Raw genomic sequence first — 25,775 nt, 5'->3', positions numbered from 1 at the left:
CTCAGTGACCAAGTTTGTGAGCTTTCGGGTCCTTGGCATCATTAAAAACAAATCTGATTGGCTGTTTGTGGTTCCACCCACTTTTCTGAATTTGAACCCCAGTCACCCAATGACCAACTGTACCAGGTTTGAGGCTTGTGACATTAACAGTGCAAGAATGGCAGAAATTGTAATATACCCCTAGAAAATCAACAGGTGAATATTGATTGGCTGTTGTAGGCTCCACCCACTTTTCTTCATATTAATCCCAGTCACCCAGTAACCAACTGTGCAAAATTTAAGAACCCTACCATTAGCAGTGAAGAAGGGCTGCAGTTAACATTTTCCCATGGAAATCTGTTTTTGACTCCACCCACTTTTTGTAACCTTGACTCTCAGTCACTCAATGACCAAGTTTGTGAGCTTTCAGGTTCCTGGCATCAGAATTGTGTGAATGGAAGCAGTTTATCCAGCAATTAAATCTGATTGGCTGTTTGTTGCTCCGCCCTTTTAGTGAATTTGAACCCCAGTAACTTAAAGGGGAACTGAAGAGAGAGGTATACGGAGGCTGCCATATTTATTACCTTTTAATCAATACCAGTTGCCTGACAGCCCTGCTGATCCTCTGCCTCTAATACTATTAGTCATAGCCCCTGAACAAGCATGCAGCAGATCAGATGTTTCAGACTTTAAAGTCAGATCTGACAAGACTAGCTGCATGCTTGTTTCTGGTGTTATTCAGATACTACTGCAGAGAAATAGACCAGCAGGGCTGCCGGGCAACTGGTATTGATTAAAAGGAAATAAATATGGCAGCCTCCGTATACCTCTTACTTCAGTTCCCCTTTAATGACCGACTGTAGCAGGTTTGAGGCCTCTGCCATTAACAGTGTAAGAACAGCAGAAATTGCAATATTCCCTGTGAAAATCAAAAGGTTAATTTTGATTGGCTGTTGTAGGCTCCACCTACTTTTCTGAATATTAATTCCAGTCACCTGTAAGGAAACGCGGAAAGGCCGCCGTCTCTCGAAGTGAGGCGGCTGTTTCCGCGTCCAGCATGGCGTCACAACGCGGAAAAAACGCTGCATGCCGCATAGGCAGTGCGGCGGAATCCGCATTGGTAACGGCGGAATCCGCATCAGAGGCGGCCCCCGCACAAGATACATTGCATGACAGTACTGGTGTGGCTGGCACTGATAGTCCACCAAGATTCAGACTTACACGCGCGCGAGCACAGAGGCAGAGTTTAAATAGCAGTTAGAAGGGAGTCGGCTGACCAGCTGGGTCAGCTGACAAATTCCACTGCTCTCATTTGACTAACAATTAGGGAGGTCCTGGAAAGGTCCTAGAGTATATATACTGCTGGTTGTTCACTTGCTCTTTGTCTGGCGTGCGATCACATATGTGGGAGCACCCAGATCCGTAGTCAGATCCGCAAGTGTGCCGGGACCAGCTGGAGCTGTAATCCTACACTAAGCTAGATTCTGTTGATAGCTTAAAGTACTAGTTTGATTGTGATTATCTGTTATGACCTTTGCCTGCCTTGACTATCCTTCTGAACTCTGATCTTGTATCTCGATATTTCTGACACGCTGTTGCCGACCCCCGGCTCGTTTCTAGACTCCGCCTCAGCCTCCTGATTCTGTACCTCGATATTTCTGATACCCCGTTGCCGAACCCTGCTTGTACTTAGACTCCGCCTTTGTCTCCTGATCTTGTACTTTATCTGTCTGTGTGTGTACGACCTGGCTTGTCCGACCTCGAGAACCGACCTTACCGTTAGAGGCGGTTCCTCGCTCTGTTAGCGACCCTTCCTCCTGAGGGTCACTTCCAGACATCCTTCCTACTGTCAGTCTGACTCCTCCCGTCTTGGAGAGCTCAGGTCTGCGGAAGGAATCTGTGCCGTACTCCTTGCTGCACTGAGGCCTAATCCTCAAAGTGTTACTGTTACACCTAACACTACACTCTACTCAGGTGAACAGAGGTTAGCTAGTATATCGGATTATCGGTGAGACTGCAGATCACTTATAATCTGGTATTTATCTGTATTCCCAGTAATACTGCAGATCACCGGTAATCAGATACTCTCTGTGCTCACCGATCGTTACATCACCCAGTGACCAACTGTGTCAAGTTTGAGAACCCTGTCATTAACAGTGTAAGAATGGCTACAGATTTTATTTCCCCATGTAAAAAGCTAGTTGTTTTTGGCTGTTTCTAACCTTGACATACAGTCACTCAATGACCAAGTTTATGAGCTTTGGGGTCCTTGGCATCAATAAGTTGCATTTTTCCATTGAAATTAAACAAATCTGATTGGCTGTTTGTAACCTGCACCTTTTTCCGAATTTAAACCCCAGTCTCCCAATGACTGACTGTAGCAGATTTGAGGCCTCTGCCATTATGAGTGTAAGAATGGTAGCAATGTAAATATTCCTCTTGAAAAATCAATAGGTGAATTTTAATTGGGTGTTGTAGGCTCCACCCACTTTCCTGAATATTAATCCCAGTCATCCAGTAACCAACTGTGTCAAGTTTGAAACCCCTGCCAATAACAGAATGGCTGAAATCAATCTAACAAATCTAATTGGCTGTTTGTGGCTGCACCCCCTTTAGTGAATTTGGACCCCAGTCACCCAATGACTGACTGTATCAGGTTTGAGGCCTATGCCAATAACAGTGCAAGAATGGTAGCAATGTAAATTTTTCTCTTGAAAAATCAATAGGTGAATTTTGATTGGCTGTTGAAGGCTCCACCCACTTTCTAACTATTAATCCCAGTCACCCAGTGGCCAACTGTGTCAAATTTGGGAACCCTGCCATTAACAGTGTAAGAATGGTTGCAGTTTACATTTTCCCATGTAAAAAATTTAGTTGTTGGCGTGCCCCCTTTTTCTAACCTTGACCTGTAGTCACTGAATTACCACATTTATGAGCTTTGGGGTCCTTGGTATCAATAATTTGTATATTCCCAATGAAATTAATCAAATCTGATTGGCTGTTTTTGGCAGCAATTTAAATATTCCCCTTGAAAATCAACAGATGAATTTTCATTGGCTGTTGTAGGTGCCACCCATTTTCCAGAATATTAATCCAAGTCACCCAGTGACCAACTGTGGCAAGTTTGAGAACCCTGCCATTAACAGTGTAAGAATGGCTGCAGTTTATATTTGAGCAGTGAAATTTGTTTTTGGCCCTGCCCACTTTTTGTAACCTTGACACACAGTCACTCAATGACTAAGTTTTTGAACTTTCAGGTTCCTGGCATCAAAAATGTGTGAATGGAAGCAGTTTATCCAGCAAAGAAATCTGATTGGCTGTTTGTGGCTCCGCCCCTTTAGTAAATTTGGACCCTAGTCACCCGATGACCGACTGTAGCAGGTCTGAAGCCTCTGCCATTAACAATGTAAGAATGGCAGCAGTTTATATATTCCCCTTGAAAACCAATAGGTGAATTTTGATTGCCTGTTGTAGGCTCCACCCACTTCCTGAATCTTAATCTCAGTCACCCAGTTATTAAGTGTGGCAAGTTTGAGAATCCTGTTTTATGCTCCGCCCACTTTTCCTGGATTTGTAACCTTGTTCACCAAGTGACCAAGTGTGGGGTCTCTGGCTTGAGTTCTGTGAGAATGGCAGCCTTTTCCATTTTTTCCATTGACATGAATGGGTGAAATCTGATTTGCTGTTTATAGCTCCGCCCAGGTGTGCAGGGGGGCCGCGAGACCCCCAGAACATATCATCCCAGGTAGTAAGGGATCTGTATACCAAGTTTTGTTCAAAACGGTCAAGCGATTTTCGAGTGATTGCGGCACATACACACACACACATACACACATACACACATACATACACACATACACACATCCGATTTTATATATATAGAAGTTAAAGTTTCTCCTCACTGCATGACCAAGTATAGAAGGGCTAACGCTACAGGTCAAGGCTCTGCAATCTACCTGCTCTTCAAGGATATGGCATGCATATTTTGGAAGGAAACGGGAGCACAGGGAGGCATAAATGAGGACCTTCCTAAGAAGGGCAGAGGATTTAGATTGGATTAGTAGGAGTGTTATATTTTGATTGCTTTAGAAGTCCTGATTCAAAACACTTTCCAGCATTCCCTCTTTCTGTAAAAGCTGAAGCTGACTTCCTCTCTACTCTAAGAGTAAAATTATGGCTGCATATTACTGATTCTCATTCTGCTATCAGTTGTAGATTATTTTAACCACACTGAAGACGAGATGCAATCTTGGCAGAAGACTCTTCTGGCTATCAATCTGGAGAAGTTCATCTATGTTCAGTGGAAGAAGCATACATTCCCTTTTGTCAGCAAAACCTTCTACTCAATCAAAGAAGACGCCTACATGGCCAGACAGATAGACCAGGTTGGTGGAGGAGAAAATACCATCATTGTCCTCACTTTGGGTCAACATTTCCGACCCTTTCCATTCCGGACTTTCCTCAGGTCAGCAATAAACGTCCGTAGTGCAATACAGAGACTATTTATCCGGAGTCCACGCACCAGAGTGGTCATAAAAGAGGAGAACGCCCGAGAAATGGACATTGACATGGAGCGCTTTAGTGACTTCCATGGCTATGTCCAGTATTTAGCACTCAGAGACATTTTTAAGGGGATGAAAGTTGGGTTTGTTGATGTCTTAGACATGAGCACAGCCTATGCATGCGATGTGATTCATCCTCCATTGGAAGTTCTGGAGAACATCATCAGCATGTCCTTCACACAGGCTTCATAAAGTGCACTAGAAGAAGATATCAATATCTATTTAAAATAGGCCAAATTTAATATGCCTCGGAGGACTGGGTGTGCCCAATATGACACTTTTTTCTGTTGACAGCTTAACTTGTTGGTCAGATAGATGTCTATGCTGTTTGTGTTCATCTGTGTGTTTTTTTCCCTTGTTTTATTTTCCTTTGTGTTCTAGATGTACGGTTGTACTGTAGGTTTTTAGTTTATGATTTATGTTGTAATTGGTTTGGCGAGCCTATTGGGCTTACATAGACTATGCAATTTAATATATCGTTTTATTGTTATTTATGTTCCCTATTCAGGATATGTGTTCCCTGTATAACATGCTTTCATTGTGAATGTTATTCATCCTGCTCGCTGATGTATGATTCTGTATGCTTCTTTTTGTTTTTTTTTGCTTTAATAAAAAAAAGATAATTGATAAAATAAGCCAAATTTAACAGGACTTTTTAGGTTTTCTTGAACACATTTTAGCATTCATCTAATTAGGTTTTTCTAGAGTACTTAAAGTGAAACTAAAGTCGGTTTATTCATTTGATTACCTATGAGAGTTGATGACTTACACAAAAATCAGCAATGTTTACATGTAAAACTGTATTTTTTCCTTTAGCAAATCAAATTTGCAGCTTCTCCCCGCCCATTTTCTTTTATTGGCGGCTGAGAAACCTACTGTTACATTCATTTACAGACCCAACATGAGGAAAATTAAAAAAAGAAAGTACAATTTCTGAGCAATCAGTGCCACCTTGTGGTAAGCTGGAAAAATAGCATGTGCTAACACAGTTGTAACTGAAGAATGAGTTTATTAGAGTAATAAATGTGTTATATTGTCCTAATGGGTAGTGCTTAATGTTCTGTATGTTATCATAACTGACTACTCCTGATTTTATGTTTAAATGTGGCTCTGATCTGTGGGCTACCCTATTACTAGATATCTTTTCTTACCGATGGGATGGGCCGTTTACATTTATGTTCTTGTTCCCTTTTGTTTATAAGTCTGCTACTACTTGTATTTAATCTGCCAGTTTTCAACAATCCGCAACATTTTGTAAGTGGATTTCAGCTGATGTATTGTTTTAATGACTTTATAGATATTCCAGGTTTGTGACAGCTGTAAAGCTGCTATTTGTGCAATTTCCCCTAAACTTATCTTTATCTGCTCATTCCATTCTGCAGATTTCTGTATTGATCATTGTACTTTTGCCAAAGAACCTGGTTTTTGGTTTTTGTTTTTTTAAACTATGTTCCAAAATAAAGCCAAACCTGTGGAATGAGTTCTGGGTCTGAAGGCTTTATTCCTACTGGGAATGTCCTGGAAGAGGAAGTATGATACCTTTACTGGCTGAATGGGGGGGCGGGTCATCTGAGGCAGCCAGTAGGAGCCAGGGAGAGGACGTATATCTGTAGTGATGTCACTATACAAGCACTGCTGATACCTTTACTGGCTGAACGGGGGGGCGGGTCATCTGAGGCAGCCAATAGGAGCCAGGGAGAGGAAGTTAATCTGTAGTGATGTCACTATACAAGCACTGCTGATACCTTTACTGGCTGAATGGGGGGGCGGGGTGTCTGACGCAGCCAATAGGAGCCAGGGAGAGGATGTATATCTGTAGTGATGTCACTATACAAGCACCGCTGATACTTTTACTGGCTGAATGGGGGGGGCGGGGTGTCTGACGCAGCCAATAGGAGCCAGGGAGAGGAAGTATGTCTGTAGTGATGCCACTAAACAAACACAGCCGGTACCTCTACTGGCTGCACAGGGGGAGGGGCATCTCATGTCCAAAATGCCAAACCTTTCAGCGCAATGCCCCCCGGCAGTGGTGCTCAAATACCCCTTTTAAAAATTCGAATTTGGTCGAATTCGAATAGTAAATTATTCGAGGTCAGTCGAATATTCGAGTCGAATATTTTTTACTATTCGATTCGACCTCGGACTTCGAGCTCACTATTCGAGTCGGTATTCGAGCTCACTATTCGAGCTGACTATTCGAATTGGCCCAAAATAGCTTCCAACACTTGTTTTGAGGGTGAATGATGCAAGAAACATCTTTTTTTCCAAGTAACAACAGCAAGTGATTATGTGGGGATGTTCCTTTAAAAAAAAATGTGGAAAGAGAAGTTGTGTCCTTAATTTGGTTCAGTAGTGTAGTGTTACTGTATATACTTGTTCTTCTTCTTCTTTATCTTTCTTAATCTTCTTCTAGATCTTCTTCTTCTTCTTCTTCTTCTTCTTCATCATCTTCTTCTTCTTCTTCATCTTCATCTTCTTCATCTTCTTCTTCATCTTCTTCTTCTTCTTCTTCATCTTCTTCTTCTTCTTCATCTTCTTCATCTTCTTCATCTTCATCTTCTTCATCTTCATCTTCTTCATCTTCATCTTCTTCTTCATCTTCTTCATCTTCTTCATCTTCTTCATCTTCTTCTTCTTCTTCTTCATCTTCTTCTTCTTCTTCTTCATCTTCTTCATCTTCTTCTTCTTCTTCTTCATCTTCTTCATCATCTTCTTCTTCTTCTTCATCTTCATCTTCTTCATCTTCTTCTTCATCTTCTTCATCTTCTTCTTCATCTTCTTCTTCTTCATCTTCTTCTTCTTCATCTTCTTCTTCTTCTTCTTCATCTTCTTCATCATCTTCTTCTTCTTCTTCATCTTCATCTTCTTCATCTTCTTCTTCATCTTCTTCTTCTTCATCTTCTTCTTCTTCTTCATCTTCATCTTCTTCATCTTCATCTTCTTCTTCTTCATCTTCTTCTTCATCTTCTTCTTCATCTTCTCCTTCTCCTTCTTTTTCAATATCGTCTTCTTCTTCTTCTTCACGTATTTCTCTTTTCAAATTTTTTTTTAAAGAAATGCAGCTATTTTTGAGCGTAACAAATAGCTGGTGGGCGCACGCATGTTGGAAGCGCCATTGTATGTGCTCCCTGGCAGTGGAAACACAAAGACAGCAGGAGGTAAATTCAGCAGCAGGAGGAGGAGGATGAGTGTGTGGCAGCAGGCAGTCAATGAGGCAGGCAGCTCGCCGTGACATAATAGCCCTGGTACCTAGCGGTGATACCAGGGCTGTAAATAAACACAACAGGAGGTCCCAGACAGCGGTCGTGCAGCCCACATTGTGTCCAATACACAACTGGGACAACACAGTTTTCAACCCGGGCACCTCAGAAAAATTAAACCTTTTTTTTTTTTTATTGGTTTTTTTTGGTTTTGGTTTTACAACCAATATAGCTATTGTTTTGACGTAATAGCTGGTGGCAGAGTGGCAGCAGAAGGTAATTCTGTGTACCCTGGCAGTGGGAAACACAGACAGACAGCAGCAGCAGGAGGAATGGAGGAGCAGTGTGAGCAGCTATTGTTGTGACGTAATAGCTGGTGGCAGAGTGGCAGCAGACGGTAATTCTGTGTACCCTGGCAGTGGGAAACACAGACAGACAGCAGCAGCAGGAGGAATGGAGGAGCAGTGTGAGTGTGGCAGCAGGTAGGCAGCGTGACATAATAGCCCTGGTACCTAGCGGTGATACCAGGGCTGTAAATAAACACAACAGGAGGTCCCAGACAGCGGTCGTGCAGCCCACATTGTGTCCAATACACAACTGGGACAACACAGTTTTCAACCCGGGCACCTCAGAAAAATTAAACCTTTTTTTTTTTTTATTGGTTTTTTTTGGTTTTGGTTTTACAACCAATATAGCTATTGTTTTGACGTAATAGCTGGTGGCAGAGTGGCAGCAGAAGGTAATTCTGTGTACCCTGGCAGTGGGAAACACAGACAGACAGCAGCAGCAGGAGGAATGGAGGAGCAGTGTGAGCAGCTATTGTTGTGACGTAATAGCTGGTGGCAGAGTGGCAGCAGACGGTAATTCTGTGTACCCTGGCAGTGGGAAACACAGACAGACAGCAGCAGCAGGAGGAATGGAGGAGCAGTGTGAGTGTGGCAGCAGGTAGGCAGCGTGACATAATAGCCCTGGTACCTAGCGGTGATACCAGGGCTGTAAATAAACACAACAGGAGGTCCCAGACAGCGGTCGTGCAGCCCACATTGTGTCCAATACACAACTGGGACAACACAGTTTTCAACCCGGGCACCTCAGAAAAATTAAACCTTTTTTTTTTTTTATTGGTTTTTTTTGGTTTTGGTTTTACAACCAATATAGCTATTGTTTTGACGTAATAGCTGGTGGCAGAGTGGCAGCAGAAGGTAATTCTGTGTACCCTGGCAGTGGGAAACACAGACAGACAGCAGCAGCAGGAGGAATGGAGGAGCAGTGTGAGCAGCTATTGTTGTGACGTAATAGCTGGTGGCAGAGTGGCAGCAGACGGTAATTCTGTGTACCCTGGCAGTGGGAAACACAGACAGACAGCAGCAGCAGGAGGAATGGAGGAGCAGTGTGAGTGTGGCAGCAGGTAGGCAGCGTGACATAATAGCCCTGGTACCTAGCGGTGATACCAGGGCTGTAAATAAACACAACAGGAGGTCCCAGACAGCGGTCGTGCAGCCCACATTGTGTCCAATACACAACTGGGACAACACAGTTTTCAACCCGGGCACCTCAGAAAAATTAAACCTTTTTTTTTTTTTATTGGTTTTTTTTGGTTTTGGTTTTACAACCAATATAGCTATTGTTTTGACGTAATAGCTGGTGGCAGAGTGGCAGCAGAAGGTAATTCTGTGTACCCTGGCAGTGGGAAACACAGACAGACAGCAGCAGCAGGAGGAATGGAGGAGCAGTGTGAGCAGCTATTGTTGTGACGTAATAGCTGGTGGCAGAGTGGCAGCAGACGGTAATTCTGTGTACCCTGGCAGTGGGAAACACAGACAGACAGCAGAAGGGCAGTACACAGCAGCAGCCCACTGTAGGTGTGAAATGTGTGGCTGCAGGCGACGTAATAGTCAAAGTGAACCAGGCTGGCTTAGTGAGCAGGAGCCAGGAGGTGGTAAAGGGTGGTAAGGCACATTAACGATGGTACTAAGTTCCGGCAGCCAGTTCATGTCCCCCTCTCGCCGACAACAGGGGCCAGGAACTCGCCTTCCACCCACGCCTGGTTCATCTTGAGAAACGTCAGTCTGTCCACAGACTTGTGAGACAGACGTGAGCGTTTCTCGGTGACCACGCCACCAGCTGCACTGAAGCAGCGCTCGGACAGCACGCTGGAAGGGGGGCAGGACAGCACTTCCAGGGCGTACTGCGCCAGCTCGCTCCAGATCTCCATGCGCTTGACCCAATACTCCATGGGATCAACAGGGGCATCGCTGTCAAGCCCGCTGTAGGACCCCATGTAGTCAGCCACCATGCGGGTCAGGCGCTGGCTGTGACCGGAGGAGGATGCTGCTGCATGCATCTCCTCTCTAGTCACTGCTGCCGGAGCCTCTACAGTCCTGTAGAGCTCGTGGCTGAGAGACAGCAGGTCTGTGGGGCGCTCGCTGCTGCTGGATGCAGGCACCTGCTGCTGCCTCTGTGCTGGCTGCTGGACAGTGGGGGTGGAAGGCTGGGGGAAGGCTTCCTCCAAGCGCTCAACAAGGGCCTGCTGCAAGCTCCTTATTTGTTGCGCTGGGTCTCCTCCTGCAGGCGGCAGGAACTGGCTCAACTTCCCCTTGAGGCGTGGGTCCAACATCATGCTGATCCAGATGTCCTCCCTCTGCTTCATCTGGATCACCCTGGGGTCCCTGCGCAGGCACGTCAGCATGTGCGCTGCCATTGGGAAGAGGCGGGCCACGTCTGCTGGCACATCGACGTCAGTGCTGTCCTCCTCATCCTCCTCCTCTGCTGCCTCATCCTCTCTCCACCCCCGCACCAACTCAGCTGCACTGCGCTGATCCCCCTCATCAGCAGCCAGGTCAGGGACCTCCACCAAGTCCTCCTCCTCCTCCCCCTCAGAGGTGGACTGTGCAGCTGCTTGCCGCTCCTGCTGGTCCAAGGCTGCCGCTCCCTGTGCCAGCAAAGCATCGAGTGCCCTGTTCAGCAGAGAAACCAGGGGCACCCACTCGCAGACCATAGCATGGTCCCTGCTCACCATGTTTGTGGCCTGCAGGAAGGGAGCCAGCACTAAGCACACCTGCTGCATGTGCCTCCAGTCATCATCGGGGACGATGGACGGGATGTTGCTGGTCTTGTCCCTTCTCTGAGCTGCGGAAACAGTGGCCAGGGCAAGGTAGTGGTTGACAGCGTGCTTCTGTTCAACCAGACGCTCCAACATCGCCAGGGTGGAGTTCCAGCGAGTCGGAACGTCAATGATCAGCCGATGGCGTGGCAGATCCAGCTCCTTTTGCACGTCTTCCAGGCTCGCACAGGCTGCAGCCGAGCGCCGGAAGTGACGCACAACGTTCCTTGCCGTTTCCAGCAGCTCGTCCATCCCCTGGTAGGTGCGCAGGAACTTCTGCACCACCAGGTTCAGCACGTGGGCAAGACAGGGGATGTGGGTCAGGTTTCCCCTGTCTATGGCAGCAACCAGATTGGCCCCATTGTCGGACACCACCTCTCCGACTCTGAGGCCTCTGGGGGTCAGCCAAATCCGCTCCTGCTCCTGGAGTTTGGCCAACACGTGGGCTGCCGTCAGCTTGGTCTTGCCAAGGCTGACCAAGTGCAGCAGCGCTTGGCAGTGGCGGGCCTTCACACTGCTGCTGAGGCGGGGGGTTTGGCCAGGTGTGGCGGAGGATGGCAGAGGATCGGAGGAACCCGCTGCAGTTCCCCTGACCCTGCGGGGTGGCACCACCCACTGTGTTGCTGCTGCTGCTGTGCCCGCTGCTGCTCTCCCATCCTCACCCCCTTCCACCAAGCTGACCCAGTGGACAGTGAAGGACAGGTAGCGGCCTGTCCCGAAGCGGCTGCTCCAGGAGTCCATGGTGACGTGGACCCTTTCACCAACCGCGTGCTCCAGCCCTCGCTCCACATTGGCCATCACAAAGCGGTGCAGTGCAGGAATGGCCTTGCGGGCGAAGAAGTGTCTGCTGGGGAGCTGCCAGTCTGGGGCTGCACAAGCAAGCAGCGCCCGCATGTCGCTCCCCTCCTGCACGAGCGTGTACGGCAGGAGTTGGGAGCACATGGCCCGTGCCAGCAAGCCGTTCAGCTGCCGCACGCGACGGCTGCTGGGAGGCAGAGCCCTAACCACCCCCTGGAAGGACTCGCTCAAAAGGCTCTGGCGTGCCTTTTTGCTGGCACGGGAATCAGCAGACGGAGCAGAGGAGGCCACTGAGGACTGGCTGCCAGAACAGGCCTCAGTGTCGGCGGCAGGAGTTGCAGAGGGGGGAGGAGCAGGGCGTTTCCGCACTCCTGCTGGTGCTGCTGGAGGAGCAGGAGGGCGGGTGGCTGCTGTTGCTGCTGCTGCTGCTGAAGGCTGTGCAGTGATGGGATTGGTGCCACTGCCAGCACCAGATGCCTTCAGCCTCTGGAACTCCTCATGCTGGTGGAAGTGTTTCGCAGAAAGGTGGTTGATCAGCGAGCTGGTGCTGAACTTCAAGGGGTCTGCACCTCTGCTCAACTTCCGCTGACAGTGGTTGCAAGTGGCGTACTTGCTGTACACTGTGGGCATGGTGAAAAACCGCCAGATTGGTGACAAAAACATCCCCCTACGGCATGGAAGCGCTGCTGCCTGTTTCCCTGTGGTGGTTGGGGGGGGGGGGGGGTCTTGGGTGCGGCTGGTGGTGGTACTGGCTGATGCTGCTGCTGCTGCTGCTGAGCCTGAGACACCAGCAGGCTGTGGGACGCTGCCAATGCTTGCAATGATGCGCCTCCTTGCAAGGCCCACAACCGCATCCTCCTCCTCCTCCTCAGAGCTGCTGAGGACGACATCCTCTGGATGTGTTGGCACCCAGTCTCTGTCTGTCACCGGGTCATCATCATCATGCCCCTCCTGAAACATGTCCTGCTCTGATGATGACCCCCCAAACTCCTCTGCTGATGCATGGATGGGACGCTTGACTGTCGCCACAGTCTTGCTGTCCAATCCCTCCTCCCCCAAAGTGCCCATCAGCATCTCCTCCTCCAAATCGCCAACAACAGCATTCAATTGACTCATCATGCCTGGGGTCAAAAGAGTGCTGAATGAGAGGTCGGCGACTGACGGTGAACTGGCCTCCTCCCCAGACCCTGCTGGGCGGCTGCTGCGAACAGGGGTGGTGGTGGTGGTGGTGGTGAGGGTGGAGGCCTCGGATGCAGAGCTGATGGCGGGCTGCTCATCCTCCGTCATGAGTTGCACCACAGTGTCTGCATCCTTTTCCTCAATGGGACGTTTCCGACCCGGCTGGAGGAAAATGGGAGCAGGTGCTACACGCTGCTGCTGCTGTGTCTCTGCAGCGTGAGTTGCAGATGCTCCTCCTGGGCGGCGCCCAAGGCGTCCACGGCCAGTGGCTATGGGAGGAATGTTAGCCACTGACGCTGCTGCTGCTGCTGCGGAACTGTGCATGGTGGCGCGCCCGCGGCCGCGGCTTGCCACAATGCTGCTCCCTCTCTTCCTGATTCCCTTGCTGCCCTTCCCCTTGCCCAAACCGCGCTGGCTGCCACTTCCAGACATCTTCAATGTTTTGGGCGTATAGACAAAAGTTTTGTAAAAGGGCGGGTGAAAAGTGGGGTACTTTAATGGAGTGGGTTGGTTGGTGAGGTGACTGAGTGAGTGTCCCCTAGTACAGTAAGTAAGTATTAACAGTCAGGAAGTACAACTAGCAGTTACAATAATCAGTAGTAGTAATCACAAGTAAATTTAGTGTGTGTACACTCAGACAGTGAGTGCACGCACGCAGGAGCTAGTAGCCTATGGACACAGTGACTGAGTGTCCTAGACTCCTAGTACGGTAAGAGTAAGTAAGTAGTAACAGTAAGTAGAACTAACTAATAACAATAATCAATCAGCGATCAGAAGGAAATGGAGTGTGGGTGGTGTGTGTGTACACTCAGACAGTGAGTGCACGCACGCAGGAGCTAGTAGCCTATGGACACAGTGACTGAGTGTCCTAGACTCCTAGTACAGTAAGAGTAAGTAAGTAGTAACAGTAAGTAGAACTAACTAATAACAATAATCAATCAGCGATCAGAAGGAAATGGAGTGTGGGTGGTGTGTGTACACTCAGACAGTGAGTGCACGCACGCAGGAGCTAGTAGCCTATGGACACAGTGACTGGGTGTCCTAGACTCCTAGTACAGTAAGAGTAAGTAAGTAGTAACAGTAAGTAGTAGAACTAACTAATAACAATAATCAATCAGCGATCAGAAGGAAATGGAGTGTGGGTGGTGTGTGTACACTCAGACAGTGAGTGCACGCACGCAGGAGCTAGTAGCCTATGGACACAGTGACTGAGTGTCCTAGACTCCTAGTACAGTAAGTAGTAACAGTAAGTAGTAGAACTAACTAATAACAATAATCAATCAGCGATCAGAAGGAAATGGAGTGTGGGTGGTGTGTGTACACTCAGACAGTGAGTGCACGCACGCAGGAGCTAGTAGCCTATGGACACAGTGACTGAGTGTCCTAGACTCCTAGTACAGTAAGAGTAAGTAAGTAGTAACAGTAAGTAGAACTAACTAATAACAATAATCAATCAGCGATCAGAAGGAAATGGAGTGTGGGTGGTGTGTGTACACTCAGACAGTGAGTGCACGCACGCAGGAGCTAGTAGCCTATGGACACAGTGACTGGGTGTCCTAGACTCCTAGTACAGTAAGAGTAAGTAAGTAGTAACAGTAAGTAGTAGAACTAACTAATAACAATAATCAATCAGCGATCAGAAGGAAATGGAGTGTGGGTGGTGTGTGTACACTCAGACAGTGAGTGCACGCACGCAGGAGCTAGTAGCCTATGGACACAGTGACTGAGTGTCCTAGACTCCTAGTACAGTAAGTAGTAACAGTAAGTAGTAGAACTAACTAATAACAATAATCAATCAGCGATCAGAAGGAAATGGAGTGTGGGTGGTGTGTGTACACTCAGACAGTGAGTGCACGCACGCAGGAGCTAGTAGCCTATGGACACAGTGACTGAGTGTCCTAGACTCCTAGTACAGTAAGAGTAAGTAAGTAGTAACAGTAAGTAGAACTAACTAATAACAATAATCAATCAGCGATCAGAAGGAAATGGAGTGTGGGTGGTGTGTGTACACTCAGACAGTGAGTGCACGCACGCAGGAGCTAGTAGCCTATGGACACAGTGACTGGGTGTCCTAGACTCCTAGTACAGTAAGAGTAAGTAAGTAGTAACAGTAAGTAGTAGAACTAACTAATAACAATAATCAATCAGCGATCAGAAGGAAATGGAGTGTGGGTGGTGTGTGTACACTCAGACAGTGAGTGCACGCACGCAGGAGCTAGTAGCCTATGGACACAGTGACTGGGTGTCCTAGACTCCTAGTACAGTAAGAGTAAGTAAGTAGTAACAGTAAGTAGTAGAACTAACTAATAACAATAATCAATCAGCGATCAGAAGGAAATGGAGTGTGGGTGGTGTGTGTACACTCAGACAGTGAGTGCACGCACGCAGGAGCTAGTAGCCTATGGACACAGTGACTGAGTGTCCTAGACTCCTAGTACAGTAAGTAGTAACAGTAAGTAGTAGAACTAACTAATAACAATAATCAATCAGCGATCAGAAGGAAATGGAGTGTGGGTGGTGTGTGTACACTCAGACAGTGAGTGCACGCACGCAGGAGCTAGTAGCCTATGGACACAGTGACTGAGTGTCCTAGACTCCTAGTACAGTAAGAGTAAGTAAGTAGTAACAGTAAGTAGAACTAACTAATAACAATAATCAATCAGCGATCAGAAGGAAATGGAGTGTGGGTGTGTGTACACTCAGACAGTGAGTGCACGCACGCAGGAGCTAGTAGCCTATGAACACAGTGACTGAGTGTCCTAGACTCCTAGTACAGTAAGAGTAAGTAGTAACAGTAAGTAGAACTAACTAATTACAATAATCAATCAGCGATCAGAAGGAAATAGAGTGTGTGTTGTGTGTGTACACTCAGACAGTGAGTGCGCACACGCAGGAGCTAGTAGCCTATATGAACAGTGACAGTGAGTGTCCCTACGGGTACAGTAAGAGTAAGTAGTAAGTAAGTACAACTAACAATAATCAATCAGTAATCAGAAGGAAATAGAGTGTGTGTACACACAGACAGTGAGTGAGTGCACACACGCAGGAGCTAGCTAGTAGCCTATAAACAGTGACAGTCAGTGAGTGTCCTACTCCTAGTACAGTATAACTACAATACTATTAGTAAAGGACAGCAGAAATACTGGTATAGATGATGAGAGAAATAAACAGAGGACAGCTGCCCACAGAGGCAAGGCCCCCCTGAGGCCTAAACCTGTAAGCTTGCAGCAGCTGCCTGTCTCTAATGTAACACACAAGCTACTAACTAAAATACAATGTCTATCTAAATAACAACAATACAGGTGTATATGGCAGGTGTAGGTGAGCAAAAACGCTAGGTAAATGAACACAATAGAGCACTTGCTAAGCCAAAGCACAAAGGAGCAGATCTCTCTCTGTACAAGTCTCAGGCAAGCATGGAAAACCCGAACATGGCGGCCGCTATTTATAGGGTAGGGGCTGGCCAGGGTCCCCCTCTGTGATTGGCTGCCGTCAGAGGGCCTGGGAGCCCTCTGATTGGCTCTAAGCACATCAATCTGGGCTATGACGCTATTCGAGCTCGGTACCGAGCTCGAATAGCGCCGGTTTGCTCGAATAGCTCGAATAGTGAATGGGCTATTCGAGTGTTCTCGAATAGCCCATTCGAATAGCTACAGCTATTCGGAGCTCGAATACCGAGCTCGAATAGCTGAAAAAGAGCTCGAATATTCGAGCTACTCGAATATTCGAGCTCTGCTGAGCACCACTACCCCCCGGAACTGTCCTCTCCAACACAGCACCCACTATTGAGCAAGTCCAATATACCAGGGCAAGTTTCCTCAGAAATCTCCCAGAACACTTTGAAGCTCCATAGAGACCCCAAGAGATTAGAATGTCTTTAAGTTCGCATTGAGAACTATCAATACCCCCTATGGAACTTAGGGCAATTCCAAAGCCAGGCTTACAAGGACAATCATTGAAATCAGGGCTTTCAGGAACCAGAGGCGTCTCTGGGCATGCAGGCAGACTGGCAATATCAGAACATGTCTCCACTAAGGAAGCATCTGAGTATGCTGACACACAAGACACATCTGGGCATACTGGCATACAGAGCACATCTGGGCACGCTGACACACAAGACACATCTGGGCATACTGGCATACAGAGCACATCTGGGCACACTCTGACACAAGACACATCTGGGCATTCTGGCATACAGAGCACATCTGGGCACACTGACACACAAGACACATCTGGGCATACTGGCATACAGAGCACATCTGGGCACACTGACACATCTGGGCATACTGGCATACAGAGCACATCTGGGCACACTGACACACAAGACACATCTGGGCATACTGGCATACAGAGCACATCTGGGCACGCTGACACACAAGACACATCTGGGCATACTGGCATACAGAGCACATCTGGGCACACTGACACACAAGACACATCTGGGCATACTGGCATACAGAGCACATCTGGGCACGCTGACACACAAGACACATCTGGGCATACTGGCATACAGAGCACATCTGGGAACATTCTGACACAAGACACATCTGGGCATACTGGCATACAGAGCACATCTGGGCACACTGACACACAAGACACATCTGGGCATACTGGCATACAGAGCACATCTGGGCACACTGACACACAAGACACATCTGGGCATACTGGCATACAGAGCACATCTGGGCACACTGACACACAAGACACATCTGGGCATACTGGCATACAGAGCACATCTGGGCACACTGACACACAAGACACATCTGGGCATACTGGCATACAGAGCACATCTGGGCACACTGACACACAAGACACATCTGGGCATACTGGCATACAGAGCACATCTGGGCACACTGACACACAAGACACATCTGGGCATACTGGCATACAGAGCACATCTGGGCACACTGACACACAAGACACATCTGGGCATACTGGCATACAGAGCACATCTGGGAACACTGGCACAAGAGAAACTTCTGGGCATGTCGAGGAACTGCGGACCTCAGAGTCATGACAAGACCGAAACCAGGACAGGGCAGAGAATCATCATGATCAGACTTCACAGTCCCTGGACTGTCAGTAAAGAATTCAGCATCAGACTTGGAAGTCACTGATTCAACCACAGCTAGTGACAAGCCATTGTCAGAGGTATTAACAAGACAGGACAGATCTTCTGGTACATGCACTGAACTAGACTGGGCCTCCATGACTTCCTCTGAACTAGACAGAAATTCATCATTAACTGCGCTGGACTGGAGCTCCAAAAGAGCTGCCAAGCAGGTCGGATTTACAGCAACCTCCACTAAACTTGGCAGAACTGGGGAACTCACGAGACAGGAGAGGAACCCTGGTACTTTTCCCATACTGGACAGAGAATCAAAATTCTCCAAGATACAAGGCAGGGTTTCAGCAACACCCTCTGAACAAGACTGAAATCCTGAGACCTCTGCTGTATTTACCAGAGAGTCAGAATTATCCATGATACAGGGCAAGACTTCTGAAACATTCAGAGGACAGGGCTGGGATTGCCTGGCTGCTACTGCATTAGACAGGGATTCAACAGCATTAGCTAGGCCAGACTGTGTACAGGGTAAAACCACTGAAGCATTTGCTGGACAACGTAATGATTCTGTGACTTGAGCTTCACTGGACAGGATTCGTGCGTGATCCATGGTACAGGACAACACTACTGAAGCATTTCCTGGACAAGGCAATGATTCTGTGATTTCAAGTTCACTGAACCAGACAAAAGTGCTGAAACAGGAGGATCAGAACACAGAATTTGTGAATCTAAAGTCAAGTTCTTTAGTTGTGAAACTAGAAAATTCAGATGCTGGGATTCTAAAGTTACCAAGCGTAACTGCTGAGACTCAGAAACTGAAGGACTGGAGCAGTCAGCAACAGACTGAGTGCATCTAGTGGTGTCTGCTGGATCATATTGCTTGCAAGATGCAGCAAACACATCACAAGGAATTTGTTTGTATTTTTACGCAATTTGCGATCAATTTAACAAATTCCAGAGTGTTGTTCAAGATCTCTTCACTTTCATCAGCAGCTACCTCAGCCCAAGTTCTCATCTTGCTATCAAGCAGGTATAAGATAATAAACCTGAACTGTAGCTAATCTGAAAAAAGGACATGAATTAAACATTTTGCAATTCTGCAAGAAAGTCAGAAAAGACTTGTTGTCTCCATGATAAAGAGTTAAATAAGCAAGATGTGCATCTTCTTTTGGTTGTCAGGAAGCAAAACAAACAGGTGAGGCCATTGCTAGGGGCAACGGAGAGACAGGATTCACATTGGTTACTGAGTATTGCACATGCTGACTATCAGAATATCATGCAAAACTTTCTCCCAAACATCAAGCAAAGGCATCACAAAGTCATGCATGCACACACTCATCTTAATTAAAGTAGACACGGACTCAATGCATGCATTCAAGAATGTATCACTCTTAGCGGTGTAATATTCATAGAACGATTTCCAGTCATACTCCAATTCATCAAGTGATGCTTCAATTTCCCATTTCTCAAATGGAGCATCTCATTCACTCTTGACAGGAGCTGAAAAATTACCATGAGCATAATTTATAGCTTTAACTGTCTGCATGGAGATAGCAGGAACAGTAACAAGATAAATCAACAGTAGGAGGCGCCCTTGTTGTATTGTCTACAATTAAGCTTACATGTAACAAATAAGATATGTTGTCGATCGCCTACCTTGGGAATAGACACTCCACTCGGTAGAATGGTTGTAATTGTTTATTGATGATAAGCACTTAGGACAACGCGTTTCGCGGCATGAACCGCTTCATCAGGTCAGTATAGTGCTTTAAAGAGAAGATTGGCAATAATAGACGCTTCAGTATACCACAATAAAATCATATAATTCAAATACACATTTAAAATAAAAGTAGGTGTCATATATATACATGTGCACAATTAGTGAATAAAATCATTAAATTATTAGCAAATCTGGATATATCTGTAAAATTGATAACCTACATGTTAGGTGGCATTAAGAACTTAAAAGAAATAAGAGTAAAAATCACATAAGTAGTGAAGCCTTAAGATGTATATATAGTTAGTGACAGGGAAGGTTGTTATTCCTCCCTGTCAGTTCCTTAAGGGACCTGATTAAAATTAGGATGCAAGGGTACCTGAGGTAAAAATCCCCTGTTCCAGAGTACCTGGGGTAAAGATCCCCCCTGGAGCTGCGACCATCTATCCCAAAGACCGAGTGGGGACGGGCTTTCCCCACACGCTTATTCGAGTGGTTGCCTATCCAAGCAACCTACACTTGTGAGTAGTATTATTTGTATATCTCAACCAGATTGCAAAGATAATACACTATAGGGGCGCCCGGTGTCTCTGTGGTTTGTTCTTTTTTCTACATAGTAGGAACAGTAACAGACTTGGTCTGGTATACTTCTGCAGGGGAATTTAGGCAAGGATTAGAAACTGACAGGGAATTGGTTTGATTGGCTGGATAATGACTAGGGAATTTCCTAGTCTTAAGAATTTGCAGAATCTGCAGTAAATCCTGCACTTCATAATCTGCAAAATCTCCCTGCTGCACAAAAAACTTGATTTGCTCAATATTCTGTAAATATTTCATCATAAGAATATTCAAAAAAAACTTTAAAACAAAATTCTTTATCCTCCCTGGCTAGCAAAGCAAGGTCATTGGTAGTTTTATTAATCCATTTAACTCCCATGACTGACAAATGAATTTCAGTATCTCCTGGTGACACTGTTGCTATGGGCAACAGAGCAGCAAGATTCACAGATTTAGAATTTTGGTCTACTGTTGCCAAAGGGGATGACAACACAAACTGAAATGGTTTACTCAAAACATTAGACATTGCTGATCTAGGAGACTGCAGCACAGATGAGGAAATATTTTTAGTGAAGCTATCTGCATACAGATTACTTTCGGATACTGCTAAAGAGACATCTGATAGACAAGCAATCAGGAGTTCATTGAGTGGGTATGATAGCGGAGATATCTTCAACCAGTTATGGATCACTGTAACAAACGCTGGAGAGGCAGCCGCGGTGAACAGCGCGACCACCGCAGCTGCCTCCAGCTCCCTGTTTAGCAATGTATCCGTGCCTCAGGCGTCTAGCATGCCGAGGACGGGGCTGTCAGTTGCACATAGGGTTGCTGTATTGCGTGGGCGCGCGCACAGACAGGACCTTTATGCGGGGAGGAGGCGCGTCAGCTGACCGAGGGGACGCTCGCCGCTCCTCATTGGTTGATAGGAGGGGGGCGTGTCTGAAGGGTCTCCTCTGCTTCATAAGCCTAGCTGAATCACTCGCAACTTGTCTGCTGTTGCGAATACTCTGTGTTAGCGCTCAGACCCTTAGATAGTTCCGGTGTGCTTTGATCCGGGAGGAAACCGGGGATTTCACACAAGATAGGAATTGTTTGATAGCCTTAAAGATTTACATTACTGTGTTTATTTGTGCATGTCTCTGGCTCGTTCTGACTACTCTTCTGCTCAGTGACTCTGTACCTCTGCCCATCTGATCTTGCTGCCGACTCTGCGTGCCTAAACCTTTCTGTCTCTGCCTCCTGATTTTGTACTGCATCTGTCTGTCTGTTGCCGAACCCGATCTGTCTGACCACTCTACTCTCACCAGAGGGCCCTTGACTCTGGTGAAGGGCACTGTACTGTTAGTACCCACCAGCTCCTCTGGTGAGGTGTTGCCAAAGCTATCAGTACTGCTATAGCACCAATCACTCATTGCTATTTGTTGTCACATCGGCTTCCTATATACCAGTATTATAGGTGATTCTGCAGCTCACCATATAATCAGGTATATATCTGTATTATAGGTGATACTGCAGATCACCTAATAATCAGAATTCTGTTTTTTGCTGACACAAATCGTTACAATCACAAAAGCTAAAAATTCTAGAGGTTTTTCTCTCAAAGTAGTGTGATCCAAAAGATCAAGTGCCCATTCAAATAGTTTACCTTTAAACAGAATATAAATCATCTGATCAGCCCAGGTAGAGACAGGTGTAGCGTGAAATTCTGGGTTTGTCAAAAATCTAACACATTCAGACAAAAATTTGCTTGCTGTTTCACAGTCAAGCTTTTCAAATCTTTCAAAAAACAAGGAACCATAACTCACTGTGTCAAAGGCCTCTTCCATGTGGTTTTGTGTTAGGCCCATCATAATGTAATGCCTGGCAGATCTCCTGTTTTCTTTCAGCCACTATACCCCAATCTATTGCCGTAGCTCTGAGCTCGGCCCACATCTTCACCTATAGACAAGCCCCCACTTGTCTATAGAATATGTGTCCTAACTTCGGTTCCCCCCAGGTCTTACTGTGCAAGGTATAGTGGCTGAGGCCGAGAAAACCAGAGTACCACCAGAGCAAACAAGACTATGCAGCTGGGTGATATTAGTTAGTAGAGCGGAATGGTCTTGTGGAGGAGATTACACGGATCACACCAGGAGCTATAAACAAGGAAGCAAGATTCCTCAGAGTAACCGCAGCTCTGAGCTTCCGATAACCGCCACAATAAACAAGACACAATGGTTGCTCAGTGCGACAGCAGCACTGAGCATCTTATATCCACAACACTGAGTAACAAGGACAGACAACAGACAGACAGATAGAATGCTTGCCAATCTAATCACTGCCCCAGCAATAGCAAACATCCACACTGACACGGACAAGACAAACAAGTAGGAGTGTAACTAATAGCAACCGCAGCTTATAGTTATGTTCATAGGAACAGGACAAGCAAGAATCCTACCAGTCACCAACGTGGTGAAGGCAGTCTCCAAACTGTCAGGATAGAAAAAGATTTCATTGTACCCCTGCAGGTGCCGTGAACGTCCAAGCAGACAAAGCAAGGTAATGCACGGTAATGCAATACAACATTCAAACTTTACACAAGGAACCCAGAAATCAACTATGGCAACGCTGAACAATATGACGGGCGAGGTGTGAGAGGAGAAGCAGGTTTTTCTATGGGCAGCAGCCAATGGGAGCAGACATGCAAATTCCCACACAGCTGAATGGTAATGACTCAATCTTATGTTAGGCTGATTGAAGGCTGCAAGCTGCCTGTGAATGGAAAGGACTCTCATGACAAATGCATGCCAGATTATGCAACCACATGCATGTAAGAAATCCAGAGCTGTCTAGCTGCAGCTCAACTGCAACAAGCCCTAGATGGATTCATGACAACATCCTGAGCTGCTCTGAGCTGCAGAGTTACTGCAGAGGGCAATGAGACTCATTACGGATGCAATCAGAACCAAGCAACCAAATGCAGGCAGAGAAATCAAAACTGCTCGGTTGCAGCTCCACTGCATCCGACGGGACATGCTACAGGAGGGATCCTTGTAGTCCCCTTAATAGTTTAGCGTAATCGGGGTTTATCTTAGGCTGGGAAACTGACGCCCACCGGACCCTTTCAGACACTAGATGGTGGCGCTGCAATATCACCTGGACAAAGAGAAATGTTAGAGACTGTCATGAATGATAAGTCGAGACAATTATCTGTAGCAGAGCAGAATGTCAGTTTCTGTTTTAAATGTACAGCAGATGTCTTTTTTCCCCCTTCTCTCTGACTTAGAGCAGACCCCTCACCCACTTCTTACTAGCTATTCACATATAGGTGTTATGACCAAATTCTGGCCTTGTAGCAGAATCAGCAGATAACGATCAGTCCCTTTTGTTTCCCTCTCAAAACTCTCAGATTTTCGCTCCACAAAACTGTGGATAGACAACAGAAGACTTTCTTTATTAATAATCCAAGTTGCATCACAGACAGAAGGCAAATATATTTCCTGGTTCCTAAAAATCAGCCTAATAGCTGATCCAATTTATAGCTTGCTAGCGGCTATGGAAACTAAGTTATTCAATGTTCGCTGAGCGCACATGTTACCTTACCGTTATTTGGCGTCATTCGATAAAGCATCGCTGGCTGGTTCCTAATCTGGCCACAGATCCTCGGTAAGCCAATCCGGGGAGGAATCACAAAGACTACTAATAAATGCTGTACTTGCTGCTGTGGTCTGGGGGGCTGCCCCTTGGCTGACCAGGGGGTAAACACACCTACTTTTCGTGTAAGCCAGCCCCAAAACTCAGATTCTATAAAGGTTTGGGCGGTACCGACCCCTGTTTGTCTTCCAAATTCCACCGACAAAGAACTTTCTCCATGCATGCGTTCCTAGGAGGACCGGACGCATGCCATATAAGGACTTGTGATATCAATGCCTGCATTTGAACCGGACTTTATTTCATCCAATATTCCACACAGACTGCATTTAGCTAAGTAAACCTTTACTCTTACTCCCTTTTTATTGTAAGCTTTGTGTTTATATGATAATTAGTGTATGTAAATGTGTGTAATGCATTTATGTTATTAAAATGTTTAAAAATCATTTTGCGGTTATGACCTGTTCCTGAAAATACACAATCGTACTTACTCCTCTGAAAGTGTTACCTGTTCTACAGTATTTCATATCTAATACCCGTATGCTTGAATCGGGCACAGTTAGATAGATCTGGTGCCAATCCCTGCATACTGCTAAGGGTTAAGTTACAGTGTTCTCAGTGTGTTAAAATAGTTACAGTCGTGCGCTGACTCACACGTGGTGGCAAGCATTTGAATTGTACGTGTGTGGTGAATCCTTTGGAGTCAGAACACTCCTCTCGGCTAGTTGGCTCATAGATTGCAAATCCATATATGGGCATCTATGCGCGAAGCGACAGCGAGACCGAGTTTCTGACTCTGATCGATTGACCCAATCAAGGATCGGCCCTTGCGGTTCTTGACAGAGACCTCATCCCTGCCTGACTGCTGGGTGCACAGGACTGGCCCCAGTATTTCTCCTCTATGTTTTAGTTGTAAGCAGATTGGCAATAATTTTTTTGCCACACATTAGGCTTTTTTTGGTTGGTACATTTTCGGTAACAATTATTTTATATTTATTTTAAAAGGAAAAACTATAAAAAATATGAAAAAATCCTTATTCTTCAGTTTTCAGCCTGTAAAATTTTAAAGTATAATGTGCTACTGTAGATAAAACTCACACATTTTATTTCTCCATTTGTCCCATTTATTACAACATTTAAATGATGTCCCTATACCATATGTAAAGACATGCACATACAATATCAGTGGTAATTGGAATAAGCATGATTATATTACTGATTAAACAACATCACCCTACACCATGTAAAAGCCTTTTCAGCTGGCTTAGCTATTAAAGCATCAATTAGGATTTTCAGACCAGAAAGAGATGAACTTAAATGCAGAGAAGGAATCCAGTGGTTTTCTGCAACAAGCTTGGAGAGTTTGTATTCTAAATCATGTTTAATGTTGTGTAATGTCTTGGCTTGTATTCTTGCACGCTGAAGATATCTGAATAAGGGGGCTTCTAATAAAAGTCCTCATGAGAACACCAGCGGACATCAGGCTTCATTTTTTTGTACTTCCTGATATGTAGAAGAGTTAAGCCTTCATGTCTTATAGTAAGATACTGGATTTAAGGATAGGAATACTGGAAAGACCAGATAAGGGTCTGACCACTGCTGATGTCTGGAGTACAACAGGGTTAGTTATATTGGGAACCACTGTAATTATAAGATCAAGACGGGAGTGGGTATGGTATTTAGGCAAGTAGTGAGTATACCCTTCATATTTCCACTATATTCTCCCCAAGTAGCTACCAGTGTTCTGAGAGTTCCATCCTTTGTTTATTAGACAATCTGCCCCGGGCTTTGCTGTCAGTCAGTAACATTCTGTTATGGTAAAAACTAAAATCCCCAGCCCAGTACATAGTGTATTGAAAACTAACCGAGATTATTATTATTATTATTATTGATTTGTAAAGTGCCAACATATTCCGTGGCGCTGTACAAAGTAGGAAAACAACAATGGGTACTTAATGATACAGACGATGAAATACATCAAATA

At 46.0% G+C, this 25,775-nt stretch overlaps 1 protein-coding gene across 4 annotated transcripts in view; it reads left to right on the top strand.

Moving 5' to 3' along the window:
- The window catches only part of LOC137543603 (NXPE family member 2-like), a 190,971-nt gene extending 185,795 nt beyond the window's left edge, over positions 1 to 5,176 (top strand). For all 4 annotated transcript variants that reach the window (XM_068264707.1, XM_068264708.1, XM_068264706.1 and 1 more), the window contains one exon: positions 4,189 to 5,176. In XM_068264707.1, coding sequence (XP_068120808.1) covers positions 4,189 to 4,733 — 545 coding nt within the window. In that variant the 3' untranslated portion in view covers positions 4,734 to 5,176. The remainder of the gene's footprint in view (positions 1 to 4,188) is intronic.
- The last annotated feature ends 20,599 nt before the right edge of the window (positions 5,177 to 25,775 follow it).

This window comes from Hyperolius riggenbachi, unplaced genomic scaffold, assembly GCF_040937935.1.
Source record: "Hyperolius riggenbachi isolate aHypRig1 unplaced genomic scaffold, aHypRig1.pri scaffold_115, whole genome shotgun sequence".
NCBI lineage: Eukaryota > Metazoa > Chordata > Amphibia > Anura > Hyperoliidae > Hyperolius > Hyperolius riggenbachi.
This window is presented reverse-complemented; position numbering and strand designations above follow the sequence as displayed.